The sequence below is a fragment of the Panthera tigris genome, chromosome A2 (genome assembly GCF_018350195.1).
Source record: "Panthera tigris isolate Pti1 chromosome A2, P.tigris_Pti1_mat1.1, whole genome shotgun sequence".
Classification (NCBI taxonomy): domain Eukaryota; kingdom Metazoa; phylum Chordata; class Mammalia; order Carnivora; family Felidae; genus Panthera; species Panthera tigris.
In genome coordinates this window covers 24,305,289-24,324,173 of record NC_056661.1, presented here as the reverse complement: position 1 = coordinate 24,324,173, position 18,885 = coordinate 24,305,289, and the positions used below count along the sequence as shown (strand labels likewise).

At 40.3% G+C, this 18,885-nt stretch overlaps 1 protein-coding gene across 1 annotated transcript in view; it reads left to right on the top strand.

Annotated features, from left to right (window-relative positions):
* Positions 1-18,885, top strand: part of ERC2 (ELKS/RAB6-interacting/CAST family member 2) — a 709,181-nt gene that overhangs the window by 236,760 nt on the left and 453,536 nt on the right. The window contains exon 3 of the mRNA XM_042979179.1: positions 17,822-17,896. Within this exon, the coding sequence (XP_042835113.1) occupies positions 17,822-17,896 (75 nt within the window). The remainder of the gene's footprint in view (positions 1-17,821; positions 17,897-18,885) is intronic.

Sequence of the window (18,885 nt, the reverse complement as noted above, 5' to 3'; positions counted from 1 at the left end):
TTGAATCACAACTGTGTTCTCTTACGCTACTTGGCTCCTCAGTTTTCTGACCTGCAAAATGGAAATACTTGTGAAGATTGGAGGACATAGAACATGGACAGATTTAGCACAGTATCTGAGACTACTCCAAAATGTTGGCTACTATTGTCAGCATTCTACAGGAAATAAAAGCAAAGTGGAGGGTGAGAGGGAAGAATTAATAAGGGGGTGTGTGTGTAGCCTTTTCCAGTAGATGGGATTTGAACTGGGCTTTTGAGATATTTCAGTGAATGAAGGGAATAGAATAGTAGGGGCAATCTGGGGACTGTGTTGGGGGCTGTGGATGGAGGAATGTGAGATATGGTGGAGGATAAGATTGGTGGGCGATATGATGCTTTTTTTCTAAGAAATGCCTTTTGCGTTCGTTTTGAGACCATGTTGCCAGCTGTCTGTCCATCATCCCTTCTTCATCTGACCACTTAGGCTATTCATTTCACCATGCTGGGCTCTCTCGGGGAGCTATTGGGAGGGTTGTATGAGAGAGGCCGTGAAGAGGACCTAAACTGGCTCAGGCACAGAGAAAACACTTGGCAATGGATGGTAGATGCTCTTGTTTTAGTCATGTGCTGGAGGGTGCCCTGGGCACTGGGGGGCTAGACGGGGATTCAGAGCCTTCTCGTAGATAGTTTGTAATGTAGCTCCTGCATATTTAGTACCTGGCTTGGGATCCCATTCCTCCTGCTTCTAGACTGAGACCTGTTTTTTTTTTCCCCTGGACCTCCTGAGGACTAGAGCTTGTCAGGGCTTCCCCCTGCTGCCAGCTTGCCCTATCAGGTCTCTGCCAAGGCCTCCCATTGACCAGCTCTGTCTATGTCTGAACTCCACATGTGACTCATCATTGCCCTTCTGCCTAGACTACCTCTCTTGTATTACACTTTTACAATGGGACCATTTGCTATCCTAGGGGCATCTTCTTTTTGTGACCATTCCTGCCTCCTCCTAGGGTGCATGACCCTTTCCCATCTCACTGCCCTTCCTGCATTGGCTTGTCTTAATGCCCTCTGAACTCCAGATAGTCAGGAAGATAGTAGCTTTTAACTTGACTCACACTATTAAATAAATATTAAATAGCCAACAGTAATTGAACTATGTTCCAGGTACTCTCTAGGCACCATTGCATACTGGCTTTATACCTTTTAACTCATTTCATATCCTGATAACAAATGGGGTGGGTGCAGCTATTGTCCCCATTTACAGATGGGACCATGAGTCACAGAGAGATCTAGCACTTTGTCCAAGGTTTTACAGCTGGTATGTAGTAAAGCCAGAAGCTACTTGCAAATGAGATTGCACTACATGTTTTACAGGAGGAAGGGACCACTGATCCCAGAGATTTAAAAAGAATTTTAAAATCTGATTTTTCATTTTTTTAGGCACAATCTTTAGGGATCTCTTTCTGACAGCATTAATAGTTTTATTATTCAGCCTCATACTCAAAAGGGAGTTGCCTGGCTAAAGTGTCAATTCATGGTAAAGATGAGCCATTTTGAGCTGTGAAATGTGTGGTGCTACCTGTCTTAGTCCTTTGACTTGTGCTTGTTGTCACTTATGTCAGTCCTTTTGCTTCAGTTTTCCATTAATTTTAGTAAAATAATAAGGTAAAATTCATAAGAACATTCCAGAGTTGCACACAATCTGCTGCAAAGATTAGATGGTAAGGATTTTAAGCAGGTTTAGGGTTGGCTTGCAAACAGCACCAACAGGTTTTGTTTACCATTTGAAACCTTAAACCTCCAATTCAGTGAATGGGTGATGGTGTAAAAGGCTCCATCTATGTTGCCTAAAAGCCAGATGTTTGCAAGGACCACCTATGTATAAGGCAGTTCTCTGGGGGACTGGTCCCAGATCATTCATGTGAGACCTCTTCTTTGTCCCACACATTTATGGTCACACCATTTCTGGTTCAGGAGCATCTTCATTTGATGCAGGAGAGTGTTAGCTTATAGCTGCCAAAATGGCTGCCCCACTTTTTAGCTGTTTACTAAGATGTGTAAGGATGGACGTAATTGTCAGACTGCATGTAGAATGGCCAATTCTTGGCACCACATTTTAGAAAAGAGATTGGAACCTGGAACTTTTTCAGAGAAAGGTCACCAAGATGGTTCTTATTTTGGCTCTTATGTTCTACTGAGAATGATTCAAGGACCTGGACATATTTCAGGTAGAAAGAAAAGTCTGTAGGAGAAAGAGGCTTCTAATACTTGGAGTGCCGTCTTATGAAAAAGAGGTGGATTTGTTCTCTGGAGGCTGCAAGTCAAAAGTTTGGCTGAGCTTTTGGAGAATGACAGCTAAGGATCCAAATCTCAGCTTTGCTTCTTAGTGGTGTGGTCTTGGGCTGCTTCATTATCTACTCTGAGGCTTAGGCCTTCTCCTGATAAGTGGGGATAAGATTAGTGCTTGCCTCCCAAGTGTGGGGGGTTAGATGAGATATTTCATGTTAAATACTTAGCACAATGTTTGGGACATGGCAGAGCCTCTGTGGATGGCCAGCGTGAGTGTTATTATTAAATTCTGTGTAGTGAAGAACCGGACCAAATGGAGGAGAGTTAGAATGAGCAGATTTTGACTTAGCATACGGAAGGAGAGAACTTCTCAACTGTCAGAATTGCTTTTTGGATCTGACTGCCTAGATCTGAAATTGTCCAAGCTTCAGCTCAGTGACCCACATCAGGGAAAGGAAGGAATTCACGTTGTGAGTGAGAAGCTATGCCAGCTAGTTCCTTTGGGGCTTTCCAATTCTATGAACCCTCGGTATTTTACACTATAAGGTTTTACTACAGATGGGTCTTTGAAATGAAAATTTGCAGCAAAAGGAAGACCGAGCCCTTTTTTTTTTTTTTTTTTTTTTTTTTGGTGAAAATGTCACCATGACTACCACAGCGTGTTCCTTCATGGGCTAAAGTGTGGCATGTGTCTTCAGCCAGGGAAGTTGTCTGCGTAGGAGCCGCCCTCTGCTCCTGTGATGTGTAGCCATCTGGACCGTGGGGGTGTGCAGGGAACACACTGTTGATTCATATGCCACCCCCTGCTGGCATCTCTAAAATGGGCCCTCTAGCTGGAGGTGTGAAGCAGCCAGCCTCTCTCTCTCCCATGCCTTTTCCAAGTACTCGACAGAGAAAGGGACATGAGGAAAAATGTGTAAAGATCCAGGAACATGGAACGATGGTTGGGTGGCCCCTGTGGGCAACTGGGCAGGTGTATCCATCTTCCTATGGATAGTTACGGGTGCTGTGGCCAACAACTCACATTTGTGATCTTTGTTGGGAGGTGTGCCTTTGGGTGACTAGAGTCGCCAAACTTCCTCCTGCTCAGAAGTGCCCAGGCAGCCCACAGGCAGTGACTTCCTAGAGCAGGGTTATGAGGGCCAGCCTCCTTGCCTCCAGTGGGACAGATCCCACAGCACAATTTAGTCCCTAGAGCTCCCAGCAGGCTCAGGCTCAGGCTAAATTTTCTATACAACAACACCCTTGCTTAACTTCCTTTTCTTCTCTGTATGATTTATTTTCTTCTCATATGGGTTCCCCTGTGAGCTCTCCCTTAATAAATTACTTGCATAAAAGTCCCTTTCTCAGATTCTGCCTCTCAGGAATATGACCTAAGACATACAAGTAGACTAAGGTAAGTGGCCTGGGTACTGCTCAGAGCACCTGATGCCATGCTTTGTAAGAAAGAGCAGATAGAATAGGACTCTTTAGTAAGAAGGATTTTGGACCAGGAAGCTGTCATCATGTAGAGAGGACTGTGATTTGTTCTTTAGGTCTTGGATGAATAGAATGGATGTCTGTATATATAAGCTTCAGGGGCATATATGATACCTCAGTGTAGGGAGAGCTGTCTAACAGGGGAGTCAAAAGGTTAGTGAAAGATTAACTACCTTATGTTAGATTTCTATTGCTGCCATAGCAAACGACTCCACATTTAACAGCTTAAAACAATGCAAATTTATTAACTCACAGATCAGCAGTCCTGGTACAGCATGGCTCAGTTGGATCCTTTGCTTTGAGTCTTATGAGGCCAAAACCAAGCTGTTGTTAGGACTTAGCTCCTTTCTAGAGGCTTTTGAGATCAATCTGTTTCCAAGCTCATTCAGGTTGTTGGCCAAATTTAGTGCCTTGTATTTGTAAGATTGAAGTCCCTATTTCCTTGTTGACTATCAATGGAGGACCATCTTTATTCCCTAGAGACCTCCTCTGGTCCTTGCGCATGTCCCCTATGTCTCAGAACCAACAGTGGCATATTGAATTCTTCTCGTACTTAGGATCCCTCTGACTTCCCCATCTGCTGCATCTCTCTTCTGCCTCCAGTCATAGGAACTTCTGAGCTTTGAAAGGGCTCAAGTGATTAAATTGTACCCACCCAAATTATCCAGGATAACTTTCCTATTTTAACATCTATAACCCTAATTGTATCTGCAAAGTCCCTTTTTCCATGCAGTGTAACATATTCACAGAAAATAGGAGTAGATATCTTTGGTAGGGGGCATTATTCTGCTGGCTCCAGTCTACTACCTGTCCCCCAGAGATGCACATCCCTCCCAAATAAAAAATGCATTCTCCCAACTCAAGGTCTACAAAGCTCTTATCCCAAAGCCCCATATCTCATCTGAATCTCATCAGTTCAAAAGTCAATCATCTGAATTATCTACATTGTGTATGGATGAGGCTCTGGGTGTAATCTGTTAAATCCAACTCCTGAGGCACAATTCCTTGCCATCAGTGGACCTGTGACACTAAAAAAAACAGTTTATCTGCTCCCAACAGACAACGATGGGACAGGCAGAGGTAACAGTTAAAGACATTCCAGTTCAGATGGGAGAAATGGAAAGTAAAATGGAGTCACTAGACCAATGCAGTTTCAAAATCCAGTGGGGAAAACTCCATTAGGTTTCAAGACCTGTGAATAATCCTTGTGGTTCTTGGCTCCACACTAAAAGCCTATAGCATCCAATTTTCTCAGGTGCTCTTCTATCCAAGTACTGACCAGGCCCAAGCTTGCTTAGCTTCCCAGAGCAGATGAGATCAGATGTGTAGGCTGGGGTGAATGAGCAGGATGCTGCTGACAGCACGTAACGTTGTACTGTATAAGACATAGTGGACAAAATAATGAGTGCTTAGAAAGAAAGACTTTGGACCACCCACATGTACTCCTCAGCGAAGCTTTCTGCAGTCCTTCCCTCAACAGGCCTGGATGCTTGCCTCTCATTCTCCCCCATAACATATTGTTCAGAACTGGTGGAGTCCTCCCAGGGAACTGAGAAACAGACCAGAAGTCAGATTTGCATACCTGTTAAAATCTTAGATGTCTGTAGAGCATGAAGCAACCACAAATAGCAGTATAAACCAAGTGTTATATTGGTAATTAAGGGTGTGAGTTTAGGTGTCAGACAGGGTGGTTACACTCTCAAGTCTTACTAGCACTGTAATCTTAGGAATACTACTTACCTCTCTGAGTCTGAGTGTTTGCAGCGTTCCCAAGGGGGTGGTAACTCCTACCTATAAGGATGCTATGCAGATCCAGTCAGGGGCTAGATGGGAAGTATGGGGCTTGGCATATGGTAAACATTCTGTAATTGGTGGCTGCTGTTATTGCAGTCTTGTATTCTAGCTATGCACTCCCTCTACCACCAGAAAATCAAGTTCCTTGAGACCTGGCATGATATTTCATTTATCTTTGTTATCTATGCATTGTCTAGCATGTATTAGATTCTCAGTAGTTATTGAATTAAATAACTAAACTTTATTGTTATTCCTAGGACATTGCTAATGCCATTGGCCAAATATTTGGATCCTGGCATCTTATTCTATTAATTTCTATGGTTCCCAGGATCATAACCTCCAAAGGACCATGATAAATCTGCCAAAGAGTCTTTAATGCAAGTTTAGGAAAAGGAATAGGTTATGTATTAAAACAGACTAAGGGAAATGTATGTGTGTACGGATTCATGGTGTATGATCTTAGATTCCCAAATGTTTATTTTTTGTGAAGACTGAAAAAATAATTTAACAATAAGTTTATATTACATTTGTGTATTTCCATGGAAACTGTTTTCCCCTCTCTCTAGGATCTGAAGGCTTCTGTTTAAGACCAGGATTTTAATGAGGGCCTACATGGCCTTACACAGTCTGTCTCCTCCCCAGCCCTTACCCCTTGGGTCTCATCTCCTACCACTGTATTCATCACTTCCTCCACTCTAACACTGGGCCACTTACTGTACCTTGAGCCCTGTCAGCATGGTTTCACTTCCATTGAGATTGCCTGCACTAGAATGCAAGCTTCACGAAGGCAGGGATTCTCTGTGTGTTTCCTGGGCATGTAGTGGGCCTTCAGCAAGTATTTCTTGAATTGAATTATTCAGGCAGACCTAGTGGCAATGCTTTAATAGTAGCCAGTGTCAGACTGCAGAACAAGTGGGTAGGGAATGCATTCTGCCAGGCTGCATTGTCTGATGTACTTTCAGGAATACTAATAATCATTCAGGAGCAACAACAATAAGGATAAGTTTCAGTTACTGCTAACGTCCTGTGTGCCAGCCCAGGTGAATACTTCACATGCTTCTCTCATTTCAACTTCACCATCCTGAGGGATATAGAAAATTCAGGAACTTACCCATCATCACACACCTGCTAGGTAGAGACGACTGGGTCTGTTTTACTGTATAGGGTGAATTTTAAGACTTTTTCTGAGCTTTACCTTCCAGATAGTAAGGTTTTGAGGCACCCGGGTGGCTCAGCTAGTTAAGCGTCCAGCTCTGTTTCGGTTCAGGTCATGATCTCACTGTTGGTGGGATTGAGCCCTGTGTTGGACTTCTCACTGACAGTGTGGAGCCTGCTTGGGATTCTTTCTCTCCCTGTCTCTCTGCTCCTCCCCTGCATGTGCATCCTCTCTCTCTCAAAATAATAAATAAAATAAGCATTTGAACAGTGAGGTTTCATTTTTAACTTTTGTTATTAATTTGTTTTATTGTGTATGGACAAAGAATGTGGCCTGTATCACTTCTGCCTTTGGAATCTGATTAAAGTTTTTTTTGGTGGTCTGATACATGCTCAATCTGTTTAAATATTCCATGGAATCTTGAAGTAGAGGTCTGTAGGATCCAAAGTTCACTGTAATTGTCTCTCCGTTTAATCTTACTAATTATATCATTATATCATTTAAATATTTTAGGTTATTTTTTAAATGCTTGATTTATCAAAAATTGAGAAGGATGTTAATATTTGAAAGTAATTATTTTTTTCCTCTATTTCTGCATGCCTAACCATGCTTATCATTTAAGTTTTAATATCTAATATGGGATATCAGTACCATACAACTGCTATTGAGATGAATCTCTTTAAATTTTCAAGTCCTCAAGAAAGGAGTGAAAAATGGAAGATGGAATTGAAGGAGAAATAGGGAGATGACTATAATGAAAGAAGCCAATGGAGATATAGGTGTCAGCTTCAAATATCAAATCAAACCATGTGGTGAAACATGGGCAGTATAGCACAGTGGTTAGGAGCAGAGGCCTTGGACCCAGACTTCTCAGGACAAGTTCCAGGAGTGCAATTCAGTAGATTGTGCAGGTTACTGACTCCTTTATGATTCCATGTCTTTGAGTGAAACATGATGATAATAACTGTATCTGCCTATGGAGGTTATTATGATGATTAAACAAGTTAATATTTGTAAAGTGTTCAGAAGGGTGCTTAGCACATAGTAATATATAAGTAACTATTAGCTATTACCATCCTTCACATCAGATTCCTTTTGGTCCAAAGGTATTATAGAACTTCTAGGCATATAAGTGCAATGTCATTTGTACTCTTTCAGTCAGTCAGTCAGTCAGTCAGTCAGTATTTATTGAGCACTTACTCTTTGCAGGCACTATGTTAGTTACTCGGAATATAAGGGACATACAAAGTCCCTGTGCTTATGGAGTTTACCACCCAATGGTGAACACAGACATGAATCCACTAATTTTATAAGTTAGTGTCAAATCGCAGCCATTTTCAGTGATATAAAGGAAAGGTACACAATGCTATGAGCATGTATCTGAGGATGCAGGATGTAGACTAGTCTGAAGGGTCAACTAATGGCCTTTCTGTGATGTATTTGTAATCGATGGCTTTGTGACAAATACTCAGTGTGTGAAACAATGAACACTTATTATCTCACAGATACTGTGGGTCAGGAATGTGGGAGTTGCTTAGCTGGATGGTTCTGGCCCAGAGCTTCTCATGAGGTTGCAGTCAAGCTGTTGGGCAGGGCTCAGGCATCTGAAGGCTTCACTGGGGCTGGATGATCCACTTCTGCTAAGGCTGATTCACATGGCTGTCGGCAGGAGGCCTCAGTTTCATAGTGCATGGGCCTCTCCATAGGGTAGCTTGAGGTATTTTCATGATGTGGCAGCTGGATTCTCCCAGAGCAGGTGATCCAAGATTGTGAGCAAGAAGGAAGCCGTGTCTTTTATGACCAAGCCTCAAAAGTCACAAATGTCACTTCTACTATATTCTGTTTGTTAGACTGAGTTACTTAGCTCAGTCCAGAGTCAAGGGGAAGATACTTAGGCTCCACCCTATAAAGGGAATGTCAAAGAATTTGTAGACATTTGAAACTACCACATGAGGAATTGTCTTTTTTTTCTGAGATGGCTAGGATGAGTGTTGAAAATGTCCTGGACCAGGATTGACAGGTATTTTTTTTTTTTTCTATAAAAGGCCAGCTAGTAAATATTTCCAGCTTTGCAAGGTCATATGGTCTCTGCTATAACTACTGAACTCTGTCACTGTAGCATGAAAATCATAGACAATATGTAAATTAATGGAAATAACAGTGTTTCAATAAAACTTTATTTACCAAAACAGATGGTGGGCTGGATTTGGCCTGTGGGCTGTGGTTTGCTGATCCCTGTACATAAAAAGAGAACAAAAAGGGTAGAGGATTATTCCAAGCAGAAGAAACTGAATGTTTCAGAAAGAAAAGAACTGTTATGCAGTTAAAAATGTAAAGATACCTAAAACAGATTTGTTTTTTTTCATGTACTGTGTTTATTGCAACATTGTTTGTAGTGAATAAAAAGAGTGGGAAACACTTATTTACACAGATAAATTTTGAAAACATAAGTATTGTTGAGGTAAAAACCAAAATGCAAAAGCTTTGTGCAAGGTGGACAGCTGGCATTTATGTAAATTAAAAAAGAATGCACTCTGTTGTTAAATTTATACTATTTACAAGGACATACATATTTTCTAAAAGCACAAAAACATGCATGAGAAATATACCAACTTTTAGATAATGGTTTCTCTCCAGAAGAATGGAGATAGGGAGGGCTGTGGGACTCCAACAAGTTCTGTTATGTTTATGGTTTGAAAAAATTTTAAATTGTGGTTAAATACACAGAACATAAACGTTACCATCTTAACCACTTTTAAGCATATAGTTCAGTAGTATTAAGTATGTTCACATCATTGTGCAAGCAATCTCTTGCTCTGTACCCATTAAACAACAGCTCCATTATTTCCCTACCTTCAGTCCCTGGCAGTCAGCATTCTACTTTCTGTTTCTGTAAGTTTGGCTACTCTAGATACCTCATGTAAGTGAGATCATTCAGTATTTGTCTTTTTGTGACTGCTGTGTTTCACTAAATGTAATAATACCCTTAAGGTTCATCCGTATTGTAGTATGTGTTAGAATCTTGTCCCTTTTTAAGGCTGAGTAATATCCCATTGTAATTATGTACCACATTGTGTTTATCCATCCATCTGTTGATGGATGCTTCCACATTTTGGCTGTTGTAATAATGCTTCTATGAACATGGGCATATACACCTAAATCAAAGTTTTGATGAAAGAAATGATGAGTTAAATAGTACCCTTTGCAAATATAGTAGCCTGAGACTCTTTCCTCCTTCTATTCTCCCACAGCACATTCCAGTCGAACTTGACTCACACTGTCCACCAAAACTGCTCCAGTCACTGTTACTAATGACCTGAGTGCTGCTAAGTCCTGTGGTCCATATTCTGGCCTCCTCCCATTAACTTCTCAGCAACAGTTACAAGAATATCAATTTTGCATCCTGGACTCCTTTCTTCACTTGATTTCTGGGATGGTATACTACTGGTTCTCTTCATACCTCACTGGGATTCCTTCTCAATTTCATATGCTGCTTCCTCCTCACTTCTCAGACCCCTTAATTTGGGTCACCCCTGGGCTCAGTCTTCTTTCCTCTCCTCTTCTTTCTATGCACAGTCCCCAGTTGATCTCATCTAGGCTCCCAGCTTTAGGTACTATCTACTGGATGATCCTAATTTTTTATTTGTAGCTCTTCTCCCCTCAAATCCAGCTCATATGTCCATCTGCCCACTGAGTTCTCCACTTGAATGTCTTATAGCGTCACAAATGTAACACATGCAAAACTAAACTCTTGGTTCCCATAACTCCCACTTCTCCTCTCCAATCTTCCCTATCTTGGTATTCCAGCTGCATTCTTCCTGTTGTCCAGAATACAAGTCATGAAGCCATCCTTTACTTTTCTCTTTCTGGAGTCTCCAGGCAATCTATCAGGAAGTCAAGTCAACTTCACCTTCAAAACATGTCTAAACTCAGTTCTTTCTCTTTGCCTGCATTCTGTCACCCTGGTCCCAGGCTCTATCATCCTTTGCTAGGGTTTTCCCATTGCTTATTACTAGTCCTTATGGTTCTTCCCTTACCTCCCTCCTCAACCCCAAATTATACTGCAGTCCAGCAGGCAGAGTAATTTAAGGATGTACTTTATATTGTGGTTTGTCTTTGCTCAGAACCTTCCAGTGGCTTCCCATTTTTCTCAGAGTAAAACCAGTGTCCAGACAATGACTCCAGATATAGAACTCACCTTCTCATCATCCTGCACCCCTGCATATCTCTGACCTACTACTTTCCCATCCCTTATCCAGCGCTAGCCAGGTACTTAAATATTTGCTATTCTCTCTGCTTGGAGCATCTGTACGACTGGTTCTCCCACATCTTATAGATTTTTGCTCAAATGTCACCTTTGCATGAAGCTTTTCTGATCACCCTATTTAAAATTGCAATTGATCCCCTCACATAGTGTGTCCTGTTCCATCTTTCTGACTTATTTTCCTTTAAAGCACTTACAAACTGGTTTGGTCTCCTTTTAAAATTATTATGCCTCTCTCTTGTTGGAATTTGAAATTAAAAACCCATAAGGGCTGGGGTATCTATCTGCTTGGCTCACTGCTGTATTTCCTATATGCCCTGCATCAAGTTACTATTTGAATATATAAATCTGGCATATCTTAAGACTGATGTGAGTAGGTGTTTGAGATTATAGTGTTACTTTCCTGTCAGCTTCTTCAGTTGGTTTTGTCCCTCAAGAGTGATAACTTAGAAATATGGCCTGAGATTCTTTGGCACTTTTTCCTAGAATTGAGCAGGCTTGCAACTGCTTCAACCAACAGAGCATGGCAGAGGTGATGCTATGGGACTTCCAAGGTTAGGTAATAAAGGGCCATGCAGTCCTTGGCTTATTTGCTGGAACGCTTGCTCTTGGCATCTTTACACCTGAAAGTAAGAGGTTGATACCCTGATGCTGCCATGCTATGAGGAAGTTTAAGCCACGTGGAGATGCCATATACAGGTGTCACCATATATAGGTGGCAATTCTAGCTAAACCCAGCTTTCAAGTCTTCTTCCAGCCAATATACCATATACATCTTGGAATTGGATCCGCCAGTCCCAGCTGTTCTAGCCCCTGACATCATGCTTTAGAAATAAGCTTTCCCTAGTCTATCCTTTAGAAGTTCACGATCTAGAATTCATGAACATAATCAAATGGTGTTAGTCTGGCACCACTAAATTTGGAGTGGTTTGTTCCATAGCAGTAGATTACTAGGACAGTAAGGGAGAGAGGTCAGATAAAAATAGTGGATAGAAAGTCAAGATTTGAGGTGTTTTTTTTTTCCTACTGAAGAAAGTAGATGGTGTGTACAAACATTATTCTTCCAGTTTCATCTTGGAAGCTAGTGTCCATCCACATTAACTCACTAGACTCTACATTCTCATTAACTGCCAAGAAATGTCATCCCAATGAACTACTTGAGATTTCATGTTTAAAATTTTGAGTTCTTGGTATGTTTCCATATTAGTCACCTGGAGGAGCTGGCAGTTTTAGACTAGCTATGGCCAAGTGAGTAATGAAATTATGGGGAAATATATAACCTGGGTTTCTGTGTCACAGTAAGATATTAAAGTTTTTGATGCTGCCAGTTTTCTTTTATTTTTATTATGTTTTTAGAACTGAGAATTGGTGTGACTAGAAATTCCAGCCAGAGATCAGCATTTCAGAGTCAGCTACCTATTAAAAATCTGGATGTTCTCAGAAACCTAGTGATAGAGCTTCTTATTCTGTAGCTCAGAGTAGGGAAGAGGTGTGCCCAAGGTCTCAGGCTGGGACTGTGGGCTCCTGACTCTCCACTCCCTGTGCAGTGCCCTTTCCTCTCAGTAAGTGTTTTTTAGCCTGTAGTCTGGTTCAAAGATGAACCCCCAGGTACTGGACCAGGTCCTGTGAAGCAGCTGAAATGGTGCACACCGTTTTGTTTGTATGTGCTTTTGTACTCATTTGTAAAGAGAATCTATACCTTCCATCTAATTCTTACAGAGATCAGTGACCCAGAAAAGTGTAAGTCCACTGTACTTGATTAATACTGTCGTTTAAAAACTACCAGAGTAAGTTAAATCTTGTACTACCTCATATCTACATCAGATGCTTCTAGGGAAATTCTTTAGTTAAGATTAATCCATAATGGGTGCATCTTTCAGATAGTTAGGCATAGTTGAAGCACCCACCAACCGACACATCTTACTGTCAGTTTAGAAAAACTTGGTAAGCTCTCACACATTAAAATCACTTTTGTGATTCAAAAGCAACAAACAACACAGGGCTAATTAGGTATTATTTTTCCTTGTAGCCATTGCCGTAGTTAAGGCAGAGAGGGCTGGGATCTTTACAGAGAGAGCCTGAAAGCACAGAGGCTAACTTAACAGAGGTTTATTTTTCACACACACCACCATCCCATGTTGGTGTTCAGTGACCTTTTTATATGGCATTTCAGGAACCCATTCTCCTTTTATCTTGGGGTTCTACCAGCGTCTTGGGTCTTGGTGTACTTTACTTCTAGCCAGAAGACAGGAAAAGAGGGAAAATTGAGGACAGGGTAAAAGGTATTTATGGAAGTTGAGTTCCTAATTTCTGCCCATGTCCCACTGGCCAGAAATAAGTAATTTGGCACCATCATCATTGATACATGGGCAGTGGTGGTGGTGCTTCCTAGAAACACTCTACTTTAATGAAGAGGAGCACAAATCTTCTTGGTTGGGCAGTTGCTACTCTCTGCCACAGAGTGAGTGTTTTAAGGATGCTCAGTCTCAGAGATGGATGAAGTGTCTGAGATGGAACTTTCAAACCATCCATGATGTCTGCATGTGGATTACAATCTTCACTTCCCTGACACCTTAGGAATTAAGGTGATCCTCAGAAACTTGAAGTCAGGATTGATTGAAGTACAGTGTAGTTAAGATAGGAAAATTGCAATTTTCAGGTAACTGGAGATTTTGTTTCGTTTTACATTTTAAGGAGTGATGACACAGAGCGTAAGGACCCAGTCTTGACTTTGAGCTGGTTTACATTATAATGGAAATTGTATAATTATAGCAAAGAAAACTCTTTCCATTTTTGCAAAACTATTGCTACAAGTTTAGCTTTGTTATTGCATGTTTGCTCTTAAAAATGTTTTTGTGCTTGGCAGAAATTACAACAACACATACCTTTACTCTATGGTTTTTATTTTCTATTTGTGTTACTTAGTTGCGTCTTAATTATTTTTGCTTATTTTATGCAAACTTCTCTCCTCAAATTATCTTATGATTTTTATTCTGGAATTTGGTTTGGCTATGGTATGAAATTACCATGAATTCGTTTCTCAGACTTTTTCATTAAGATGCTTTAAAAAAATTTTTTTTAAATGTTTTATTTATTCTTGAGAGAAAGAGAGACAGAGCATGAATGAGGGAAGGGCAGAGCAAGAGAGGGACACAGAACCAGAAGCAGATTCCAGGCTCTGAGCTGTCAGCACAGAGCCCGATGTGGGGCCCGAACTCATGAGCCGTGAGATCATGACCTGAGCTGAAGTCGGACGCTCAACTGACTGAGCCACCCAGGCGCCCCTCATTAAGATGCTTTTGATACATATGGATCAGGATTAGTGACATGTGAAGTGTCTTTCTTCTACCCCTTACTATGGAGGAACTCTGACAAGTGACTTACTGTCCATTTTTTCATCTGTGAAATTTTATTAGTCCAGCGTGTACTCCCAAAAATCTTGGAAGTAACATTGAGGGCTAAGAAGCTTTCTTTGGAGGTTGAATTCCTTATGTGATTCACCCAGTGGTATGCTGGAACTGGATTGGACTGGTCCATGAAAGTCAAAATTGGAAACTTGTTCTAACAGCTGACGTTACAAATTAAATATATAAACTGACGCCTGGGTGGCTCAGTCACTTGTGTCTGACTTCAACTCAGGCCATGATCTCATGGTTCACAGGTTTGAGCCCTGCATTGGCCTCTGTGCTGATAGCTCAGAGCCTGGAACCTGCTTCAGATTCTATGTCTCCCTCTGTCTCTGCCCCTTCCCTGCTCATGCTCTCTCTCTCTCTAAAAAAACAAACAAACAAAAAAACCAAACCTCAAACATTAAAAAAAGTTAAAAAAGAAACATTGTATTAAAACTCATAATTTCCTATTTTTTTGTTACATTTTACTGTTATCTGTGTTCTTGATGTTATTACATGTAGTTGGTCCATATGGTATAAATACTGTACAATAGGGTACTATTGTGCCTCTCTTCCCAACTTTGCATTCAGTGACACCACTTAGGTAATTTGAAGTTGGCTATGGTGGGTGCTGGTTGTTAAATAAATATTTACCAGTAGCCAACTGGACTCACCACACAGAGGTTTGATTCTCCATAGCATGATAATGAGGCTTGAAAAAGAGAGGTAGTTAGGCATTTATCCAAGGGATACAGGTGTGCTGTTTCGAAGGGACACATGCACCCCAATGTTTATAGCAGCACTATCAACAATAGCCAACGTATAGAAAGAGCCCAAATGTCCATCGATGGATGAATGGATAAAGAAGGTGTGGTATGTATATACAATGGAGTATTACTCGGCAATCAAAAAGAATGAACTCTTGCCATTTGCAACTATGTGGATGGAACTGGAGGGTATTATGCTAAGTGAAATTAGTCAGAGAAAGACAAAAGTCATATGACTTCACTCATATGAGGACTTTAAGAGACAAAACAGATGAACATAAGGGAAGGGAAACAAAAATAATATAAAAAAACAGGGGAACAAAACAGAAGAGACTCATAAATATGGAGAACAAAATGAGAGTTACTGGAGGGGTGTGGGAGGGGGATGGGCTAAATGGGTAAGGGACACTAAGGAATCTACTCCTGAAATCATTGTTGCAGTATATGCTAACTAATTTGGATATAAATTTTAAACAATAAAAAATTAAGAAAAAAAAAAAGAGAAGTAGTGCCAGGGACATTGTAGATAATAAAGGAAAGCTGCTTTTTAAAATATGATATAATATAATATAATATAATATAATATAATATAATATAAGTATAGTATAATTTTTTGTTTTTTTTAGGTTTGTTTTTGAGAGAGAGAGAGAGAGGGAGAGAGGGAGGGAGAAGCAGAGAGAGAGGGAGACACAGAATCTGAAGCAGGCTCCAGGCTCTGACCTGTCAGCACAGAGCCTGATGCAGGGCTGGAACTCACGAACTGTGAGATTATGACGTGAGCTGAAGTTGGATGCTCAACTGACTGAGTCACCTAGGCGCCCCTTTTATTTTTATTTATTTAATTTTTTAAAAATGTTTTTTAAATTGTTTTTGAGAGAGAGAGAAAGAAAGAGAAAGAAGGAAGGAAGGAAGGAAAGAAAGAAAGAAAGAAAGAAAGAAAGAAAGAAAGAAAGAAAGAAAAGAGAGAGAGTAGGAAGGGGCAGAGAGAGAGGGAGACCCAGAAGGGAAGTTGCTTTTAAGGTCATTCCTTCAGAAAATTTCTGCCATTACCATGCAGCCTAAAAATGACCAGTATTTCTGGGTTATTTTAGACCAGGGCCTCCAAAAGGACACAAGATTTCTTTCTGTCTCTATTCATAAGATGGGTTTGGTAATACTTGATTCTGTATCTTCCAAGGATATGTTAGGGAAAAAATGTCTTTGTGAGACCATTTTGAATAATTAGGAAGCACTAATTCAAATTCTTCTCAAATTGGAGGTTGAAAAGTAGTTTGCAAGTTTGCTGGTGTGTGCCAGTGATGACTTTGGGAAGAAAATATGCTGTATTCCAGAGCTGTAGTGGTGATTTTCCAGGGCTGGTTCCTAGACATGTGCACCGTGTTCCATGACCAAGTCTTCTTGGGCCACTGGCAAATAAGAACAATGTAATGGGATATGGGCAAAGATTGCTTGTTTTATTATCCTGGGAAGGATTATCTTTTATTGTGGAATTCTGTTTTTCTGGCAATACTTACATTAATATGTTCTGTCTTTATGAGATGGTGATGATAGTAGACGGTAGTGGTGGAATGAGATTTAATTTTAATACCTTTCCTTGGAAAAGCTAGAAATCATGTTAGTTCTCTTCCCTAAAGCCAAGGTAGTTTTTTGTTTGTTTGCTTTTCATTTTTAATGTCTGTGGCCCAGTGGAATGTGAAGGCCTAGAACTACTTCATGTTGAATTTAAATGATTTTTCTGGAAGCAAATAAATCTTATGAAATTACTCCATAGGTGACTAGTATCAGTGGCATGGACATGTGTGAGCACTGTTGTTTTTTCCTCTCATTGGCTGCTTTCATAAAACTGTTTATAATTATTACTAAGAAAATCAAAGTATAAACTGAACAAATCTTATCTTTATGTCTTCTTCTGCCAAGGCAACTTTCAAAGTCTTTACAGAACTGTTCTTTGGAGAAGAGGCATAAAAAAAGTGAGCCTTCAAGGTTAAAATTATGTTGCTTGCTTTTTACCTGAAGTTATATTTGTCATATTCCAGAAGTTCTTGGGTCTGCATCTGGCTTTAACCATTTTTGTATCCTCTCTAACACTGTTGATATTAATGCCAATTTTAATTTCTTGGCATCATGAGTGTATAAACATATCACACACAGATGTGATTTTGAACAAGGACCGAAACTGTAAATTAGGAAGCAAGATATTCACAGGGTTTCATCACATCAGTTCACTCCAAAAAGTAACACAGTTGTACTGAAAAGGTTTTAAATTGCTCATTTCAAACCTACCTCAGTAGCAAAATGCCATGCGTGCAGTGGATTTGCAACCACGTTAGTCATTTTCTTTCCTCCGTTTCCATGCTGTGTTTGTATTGGGAGCACAGAGAAATGTAATTTAGTAAATTATGATTTGATGGCTGGGCAACAGCCCCAGTGTTGAACAGTATTTGGACTATGATTACTTGCTGGCTTTGTCACAGTTGACATTAATTATTGATGGAAGTTTCAGAAATAGCGCATGTGCCAGGAGGTTTTCACTGGAACGCAGGCTCCAGGCAGGAGTGATGCTAAAGAGGGTGGGGGAAGAGGCACCTGTGGCTTGTTTATGTCTGTGCACAGCAAACCTGCACCCGGTGGGCTGTGTGGTACCTGTGTAAAGGTCATGGTGTAACGGAAGGATGAACCGTCAGGCTTATTTCTATCGTGTTCCTCCACAGGAATTGCACCGAAGAAGCCAACTTCAGCCGGAGCCAGCCAAGACGAAGGCTCTCCAGACTGTCATTGAAATGAAGGTAGGAGCTGTTCACATTTGTCAAAAACAGCTGTGCCTCCGGAGTTTGTTCTAACTTGATGGTGCCTAACGTAAACACTTGAAATGAACCTTGTGTTTTTCTCTAGGCACCCTGGTGGGTGCTTTTCTTCTGGATCTTTTTGCTTTCTTGGGTACATTTAATTTATTGTCCCTTTAATTAGGATGCCTTTTCTGGGCAAAAGAATAAAGGACTCAAGTATCCCTTGGCTGAAAGGAGGGGTGGGTTCATTTCCAGAGCATGGCCAATGCTTTCAACCCTAGGGGAGGTTTTGTGTGTGCTTTAAAAGGAAATTTCTAAAGCTAGAATAATTTTTTCCCCCTTTTCATTCACATTACAATGAAAAGATATCTTAAGAAACTAAGGTTTGGCAAAGAAGTTGACTTACATTCAATGAAGTCCTTAAATAATTAAAACTGTGCTATCAGGAAAATGTACTTTTCAAAGAATAGTACTTTCCCAGGACTCCAGTATTTTCTCCTAACCAAGTCTGGAAGTAATAATAACTTATTAAGTACTCATAACATAGCTGTGGAAGCATAGAGATATGCTATTTAAAAGAATTATAGATCCTTTTGGATGGATTTAGGGCATTTAAAGAATAATGAAATAAATGATGATGGCTAAGCCATGATGTATGATTAAGAAACAGATCTAAGTGAAACCCATTGCTTTGTCAGTATCTAGAAATGTAAATAAAGGTTTTTTACTTTCATTGTTTGTCAGAGGGAAGCAAATAGTGTTTATCTTAAGAGTAAATAATTCTTGATTTAAATTGTTTCATGAAGAAAAACATAACAGTGATGTTTACAATCTGATAATTCCATACTTGAATTTAACACTTGAGAGTTTGCTGGTCACCATTAGCCTACAAGAGAATTCCGAAACTTGCTGATAGGATAATGATTTTTCTGTCTTTTATAGTGTATGATTTTGAATTGTCTGCCAAAAAATCCCTAAGTCCTGGAGAA